The 7434-nt window shown below is 41.4% G+C and overlaps 1 protein-coding gene across 1 annotated transcript; it reads left to right on the top strand.

Moving 5' to 3' along the window:
• Window positions 1-262: 262 nt before the first annotated feature.
• Window positions 263-5597, top strand: LOC104957035 (erythroid membrane-associated protein-like). Its single transcript, XM_010784633.1, has 9 exons — window positions 263-372; window positions 2030-2125; window positions 2516-2605; window positions 2704-2847; window positions 3213-3360; window positions 3557-3598; window positions 3687-3713; window positions 3806-3981; window positions 4790-5597. Exons 5-9 carry the CDS (start codon window positions 3315-3317, stop codon window positions 5156-5158), a joined length of 660 nt encoding a protein of 219 aa, XP_010782935.1. The 5' UTR covers window positions 263-372; window positions 2030-2125; window positions 2516-2605; window positions 2704-2847; window positions 3213-3314; the 3' UTR covers window positions 5159-5597.
• Window positions 5598-7434: the final 1837 nt, after the last annotated feature.

The raw sequence follows: 7434 nt of genomic DNA, 5'->3' as shown, positions 1-7434 counted from the left end.
AGATATTCATTGCTATCGGGTATGTTAAGAGCATTTCATGGAAGCTGAATTACCACCCACCTTTAAATGTACTACTTTTGAATGCAAAAACATTTACATCGGTGTACATCTTGCCTTTTTGCGAATCACTTGATTTGGACTTAAAAATACAGATGTATCAATTTTCCATGTTGTTAAATATAATTTATGGCAGGCATTACCGTGAGTGTGCCCAGCGACTTCCTTCCAGATATCTTCCAAGTGGTCCCCTCCACCTGACTCTGGAGCTCTCTGCCGCACCGGACAACATCTGCATCGCTTCCAGCTGTGTGGAGACAGCGGTGCACAGGGGCACAGCGTCACCCCCGCCAGAGGGAGTGGCACAGCAGGAAGGTGTGTGTGTTGTGTGTGATGTGTGGTGTGTGTGTTTGTGTGTGTGTGTGTGTGTGTGTGTGTGTGTGTGTGTGTGTGTGTGTGTGTGTGTGGTGTGTGTGTGTGTGTGTGGTGTGTGTGTGTGTGTGTGTGTGTGTGTGTGTGTGTTGTCTGTTGTGTGTGTGGCATAGCGTGGACATGTGTTAAATGGGGGTGCTGTGGGGAGTGACACCAGGGCTGGTTCTGGACCAATGTGCTGCCCTATAAGCAAGATTTACTTGTAATGAAAAACCCTCTACAAACATCAATACACTACAAAAAGATAAATATTGACATAGGTGACAGGTTATATAACAAGGCTTCAAATTTATTTAGTATTATAACATTGTTTTAATTGGGGGGGTGGAACTTCACATCCTCTAGGGGGTCCGGGGGTACCCCTCGGAAGATTTTTTATCATTTTAAAGTAAAATGTTCAATGTTTTGGTGCACTTTTGAGCGCCCAATTAGAAGACTTGATCTAGGGGTTACAACTCTAAACAGCCCATATGAAAAGATCGGTTTGCATTTTTATTAATCAAATAAGCTAGGTATGTGAACATTTCCAATAACCTACCATAGCCAATAACAAATACATGTAACTATTTTATTTTGTTGCTTCACTCATATCTTATTTTACCAGTTAACATTTTATTTATTTTATGTATATTTTTAAATTCTCCAGTTTTAAACGATATTTTTGGTTTACTCTCCTTAGTCATACATTGGAAGTTGAATTCAAACCTGTTTTTTATTTATCCTATAATTATAAAGGTGTTGCTTGGAAATATTTGTTACATACATTTTGATCAAAAGGTTTTGAGACCCACTGAGATAACTAGACTAAAGTGACTATCTAAACCCTTCAGTGTCCTTACTCACTGAGCCTCTCAGTCTGACAGACAGAACTCTCCCTCCACATTATTTGTAGAAACAGTTCTTATATCCGTTAGCGCAGGCAGAAGCTAACAACAAATCCCCGCCGGTACCGTGGTATCCCTTCTCTCTATCTCTCTCACTTTGGCTTGCGGGCGCCTGCTAAAGCCAACATCCTCCACTTTCATCACTTACAGCGCCCATCGTACTGTACAGGGCAAATGGAAAATGTAACCGGGTGAAAAGGGGGTGCTTAACTTTACTTAATTATGAATGTTGTACATCAAGGCTGAAAATTCGTGTTTTTTGTATTGGTGGAAGTGCAGATCCCTGTCCTCCACCAGGGGGTGCTTGGCAGCACCCTCGAGCACCCCCTACTTCCCACGGCCCTGGTAGTAACTTACGTACTTAGTAGACTACATATATAAGTAATAGTAGTGTGTGTGTGTGTGTGTGTGTGTGTGTGTGTGTGTGTGTGTGTGTGTGTGTGTGTGTGTGTGTGTGTGTGTGTGTGTGTGCGAGCGTGCGTGCGTGCGTGTGAGTTTGTCAGGAGAGTTTTCTAACTGGGATGGACAGCGAAATACTTGAATGAGAGTCAGGGACAGTGGAAACAAATTGGCTGAAAACACTTTTTACGAGGCTTGTTTTGGACATAAAACATTTATTTAAAGAAATAATAGGAACATTCTTGTGCTGCAGGGTTAAACGTTATAGAGTTAGTTTAAGTTAACCCTAAGGAAACGTGTGTTTTTCTGTTCTCCAGTCCCAGTTGGGTGTTGCAGATGTGGAGCTGAAGGGTCTCATCTCTGAGAGAGAGAGGAAGGTGGAGGAAATACACAACTCCCTACGAGAGATACAGGTGAGTTTCTCTCTTTACAAAGGTGAACCCTTTTTTAGAATGGGCAAAAGTTCAATCTGAACGAACTATCACTCTTACAATATTACAGACAGTAGCACCTCCAGTATATATATTCATTCTTAAAAATCCTATTAAAACATTTATTTTTGATGTATGTGTTATATAACGAAAACCGTGATTTCCTGAGAGCTGTCTAGCTGAGAACAGTCCCAGGGATTGAAGGTATAACTCATTTCTCATACAGAGATTTTACATTCAAAATAAATGCTTTCAGTTGCAGCGCCTTTGCCAGTATGCACAAAGTAATAGGTTGGTACAGCCTGGAAGTCTCCTGATCAGTTTGCCCCCCCGCCCCCGAGCTCTCTTTTCATCATGTCCATCTGTCCCCAGGCTGCTTTGGAGACACAGACTCATGGAACTGTGTGTGTGTTTTCCAAGCTGATCTCCAGGTTGGAGCGCTGCCAAGCTGAAGTCTTGGAGGTAAATAAAACCAACATAGGAAGTATGCAGAGAATCTCCAGGCTTTTTCTGTTAGCGTTGACATAAGACTTGTGATTATTATGGTGTGTGTCCCCCAGGTGTTGGAGAGGAGCCGGTGGGCGGCTGAGCACAGAGCGGAGGTCCTGCTGACGGAGCTGCAGGAGGAGGTCTCTGAGCTGAGGAAGAGGAGGGAGGCCGTGAGCCAGCTGGCTCTGACTGAAGACTACGTACTCTTCCTCAGGGTACTCAATGCAGGAGTCAATACAGAGATATGAGATACCACAACTAATACAGTAGTGATACATACACAGGTCTACAGGACACTGACAAGTCTGAAGTTAGTTAAAGGTCACCTATTGTGCAAAATCCACTTTTATTTTATACATCAACATGTGTCCCCTCTTCTTCATGTCTCTTCTACATCAACATGTGTCCCCTCTTCTTCATGTCTCTTCTACATCAACATCTGTCAACATGAACATCAACATGTGATTCAACTCTGGGAATAAGCAGCAGATATAATGATTTACCAATGGCACCCTCTCTGAATGTGTTTCTTTAAGCCTGTTGATATCACATGTGTTTAAGACATTCCCTCTGTGTGCAGAGCTTCCCTGCCCTGTCCAGCCTTCCCCCAGCGAAGGACTGGTCCTCTGTCTCTGTGGTGTCTGAGCTGACCTCGGGGGCGGTTCTCAGGACTGTATATCAAATGATGGAGCGCGTCCAGGAAGAGATACAGCAACTGCCCAAAGTCTGTAAGTCTAAGAGAGATGTTGATTTCAAGGGGAAGATCATGACACAGATGGAATTATCTTGAATCTTATGTGCAAAGTCTTTAGAAATAAAAGGATCACCTGAACCATAGCAGTGTCTACACTTGTGTTCTACGAGCTCTAATAGTGTTTATTAGTATAGTGGTATAAAAATCATGTTCATTCCCATATTTCACAGTCCAGCAATCGTCGGAGCATGCTGTACCAAAGACCAACCCAAGTAAGATCCTGATTAACTAACAGCACAACATGTTATTTAAATCAGTGGCAGAATCATTTCAAAAGAAAATATATTCTATTCTTTGCAGAGACAAGAAAGGTTCAAGAATATGCAAGTAAGGATTGAAAGGAGTCTGTTGTCATTGTAAACAGTGGTCAGTTATGTTTTCATTGCTGGTGTAATCATAAACATCTCTCAATCTGTCAGCAAACGTCCTTTTAGATGCCAACACAGCCCACCCACGGCTCATCATCTCAGCTGACGGGAGGCAGGTTCAGTGTGGGGAGCGCCACCAGTCTCTGCCCGACTACCCCGAGCGCTTCGACCGGGTGGTGTGTGTGCTGGGCCGCCAGGGCCTCAGCTCAGGGCGCCACTACTGGGAGGTACAGCATGTGGACAGATACTGTTTGTTCTAGAACGGTGCAGTGATAGCGTCTTTTTTTAGGTTGACCCCTCGACTAGTAGCAATGAGGATTTTTCCATTGGATTTGGGAATACTGCAGAAACAAATCATTATAATACTGTCAGCATGATTATCTCCACCTGCAGTATTAATAACACTTTTTTCAGCGTAAATGCATTTGCCAGACGGAAATAGTTAACGTTTGGCTATAAACAAACTATTTACACATGAAAATCTCAAGGAAACTGGAAGAAATAGTAACTAATTTCCAGGTTCTAAGACACATTCCTGCAGCTCTCTACATTGACAGTACTGACCCCTGACTGTCTCAAGAAGCATGCACTGCACCATGTGATGTCAGGCTGAGAAAATACCTGTGCACGCAAACATGCAGTTCACCCAACATGAATAAGTTTTGTTTTTGAGGATTATGTAATTTTTTTTATCAATCTACAGAGACACAGAAGGCTGTTTAATTTATTTTGAGTCAATGATGAAACTTTTCTTGGAAAACTGCCTCAATGTTGAACAACAAAATAAGCAGATTACAATTTGAAAGAGCTTGTGAAATACTGCTACTGTAGCTTACATCTAAGGGAGGCATAGATAACTTGGCTGATATTGGTATGTCATTTATGGGAAACTCTCTTGAACACAGGGATTTTGGCCTTTGCAATAATTTCCAAGCAAAAAAACCTATAAAACACACTACAGGAGAAGGAAAAGCCCAACAAGCAGAATAGGGCCCTTTAACTCTTGGCAGTAACTGCAGCGCTCTGCTCCTACAGGTGGAGGTTGGAGGAAAGACTGACTGGGACCTGGGAGTGGCAAGTCACTCCGTCAATCGGAAGGGCAAAATCACTGTAAGCCCCGCCCACGGCTACTGGTTCCTGAGCTTGCGAGATCGGACGGACTACGCCTTCCGAACAGAACCCTCCACCAACCTGACCGTGAACCCCAGACCCACGCGGGTGGGCGTCTTTGTGGACTGTGATAAGGGGGTGGTGTCCTTCTTCAATGTGGAGGCCAGATTGCTCATCTTTACATTCACAGATGTCTTTCCTGACACCATCCATGCCTTCTTCAGCCCCTGTACTAACAAATCAGGGCGGAATGAGGCTCCACTTATCATCTGCCCTGTTGCAATGCCAGAATGAAATGTGAAAAGGACTTCTTCACTTCCACTCGCTTCATGTATGATGGAAGATACCTCTGCAATATATTTGATCATCTGCAATTTAATGCTGTGTAGACTAAGTCATGAGGCTAAAAGTTTACTTCATTTATTTATGCCTGAGGTGTCACTCATGTGGCGGTCCATATGTCAATACTTTAAGACTGTTCTCACATTGGTAATTTCCATTTTTGGTTATATCTATTCAGACACACTGCAGCACAGAGACATAGCTGAAACCAAGGTAAACAAAATGTTTTTAGTCTGAGGGAAAACATTAAAAAAATAAAGACTACACCAAAAACAGTGTGATGTACAGTATGAGAGTCTTGGCTAAATGTGTGGCTCTTTGCAAAAGTCCAATCATACCGGACCTAAAGGCTTACATCTAGTTCAAAATATATTTTTTATGACGATTGTGTCTGTTTAGAATTCTGTCAATTCAGTAGTCGCTTTAACTTTAACACTACTTTAACAACGTGTTAAAATGATTATTATTACATATTATTATATAAGATGTTATTTTATTGTTTACTTTTATATCATGCAATGGTTTACAAACTACATTTGAATATACTGATCAGCATTTTTAAGATACCTTCATTCATTTTGTTCACGATCACTGCACTGTACTGCAAATTGAAAATGTTTGCAGCTGGGTGTCCAAGCAGCAATTAAGTGGCACAAACACAACAATACCATTTTGAGTTGTCATTCAAAGTTGACATGACCACAATTTACAGAATGCTGTCAGGCCAGTTGGGGCATGACATTTGTTCTGTTGTAAAGAGCAAACAGGGAAGCTTAAATGGATCATAGAAGTTATTACGTAGCTATTCTTCGAAACAGCGATCTCATGTATCAGTCTTTGGAATGTCCCGTTCTGCTTATTGAGTCAATACGGGAATGGAAACTCTAAGTCAAGATTAAATAAAAAAAATATTTTTAACACTTTTAAATCACATATTGTACACATATTTAACAATACATTCCCAAAAAAATTTAAAGGAAAAAAATCCTTTAAACCCAATCATATGTGATGTGAACTTATGTAATATAAAGACCTCCTCTTACAACCCAGTCTCATGGCATTACGTGTTATAGTCACAACATTTAATCTATTGATTCGTGTTCACCAACACGATTTTCCCCTTTTTTTCGTGTCACACAGAACGATTTAAAAAGCAATGTATTTCTATTGGTAGTCTGTTTCATGCCTGCAGTACGTCTTTTTGTCCGGTGTCGGTACCAGATGTGTTCGGGGTACCATATGTGTTCGGGGTCCGTCTCTTACCAGTGACGTCACGACGTCATGACGTCAATGACGTCACACATTGTGATTGGCTGTACGGTAATTTACCCACGCTGTCTAGAGTATAGAGGGGTTTTTTGATCATTACATTACATTGCATTTAGCTGACGCTGAAGTGCATTCGACCAACAAGATAAAAACTTGAAGAAATACAATAAAACTTGAAGAAAAACAAAGACGAATGAGGAGAAGAACAAGAGAAATCGAAGGTAAGAAGTATATAACGTAATATGGTAGGTAATATGTAATATGTTCAGTGCCGTTGGTACGTTAGTTCAAACAGTAACAACGGACTATTTTTCTTAGCGTATGCATGTCAATTTAAATCAATACATACAACTATTTCACATGTACAATATTTTCTTAGCCCTAATACTTAATACTACTTATTTCGTTTTGATTGTTATATTTGATTATATTATATATTATCAATAAATTATATATTATATATCAATATGATATACTTTTCTATATAATAGATTATCAAAAAAAGTATTTATTAAGTAAGGGATAATGTGCAGCAATCACATCCCGAGCCTAACCGTTTGGGTGATTAACCCACACTAATCATAATTGTCAGAAGCACGTCTTCATTATAATACTTCTATCCGGCCGCTCGCCGGGCAGCCTGGCTTCAATCCAACCTTACCCCGAACCAAGCAAGGACCACCCTCACACCTCCGATCGGCCGATGGTTATATCTCCTACACCGAGACTTCGCTCTTTCCACAAACTTACCTCGTACGCCGCTCGCGTGTCCGAAATGAATATCCCCACCTAAGGGACTGCCTCGACGCAGTTCTAGAGTGGTTCAGGTTAGCCTAACCGGCATGACTGCGTAACTACGAAGATCAAACGAGGCGCTACTCCCGCGTAGGGTTCACCTCATGTAGCTTGCCACACAAACCTTACTCTTCTTTTTCTAAAATGAAGAAGAAAACCTAAGA

Source organism: Notothenia coriiceps, unplaced genomic scaffold (assembly GCF_000735185.1).
Source record: "Notothenia coriiceps isolate Sejong01 unplaced genomic scaffold, NC01 NC01_scaffold00026424, whole genome shotgun sequence".
In the NCBI taxonomy this organism is placed as follows: Eukaryota; Metazoa; Chordata; class Actinopteri; order Perciformes; family Nototheniidae; genus Notothenia; species Notothenia coriiceps.
Note: the sequence above shows the minus strand (reverse complement) of the source record. Positions and strands in the feature narration are given on the sequence as shown.

Excerpts from the sequence above, each read along its gene's own strand:
- LOC104957035 (XM_010784633.1), top strand. The coding sequence starts at position 3,315 with ATGATGGAGCGCGTCCAGGAAGAGATACAGCAACTGCCCAAAGTCT. Across the intron at positions 3,361-3,556 it reads ACAGCAACTGCCCAAAGTCT|TCCAGCAATCGTCGGAGCAT; the intron begins GTAAGTCTAAGA and ends CATATTTCACAG. Across the intron at positions 3,982-4,789 it reads CAGGGCGCCACTACTGGGAG|GTGGAGGTTGGAGGAAAGAC; the intron begins GTACAGCATGTG and ends CTGCTCCTACAG.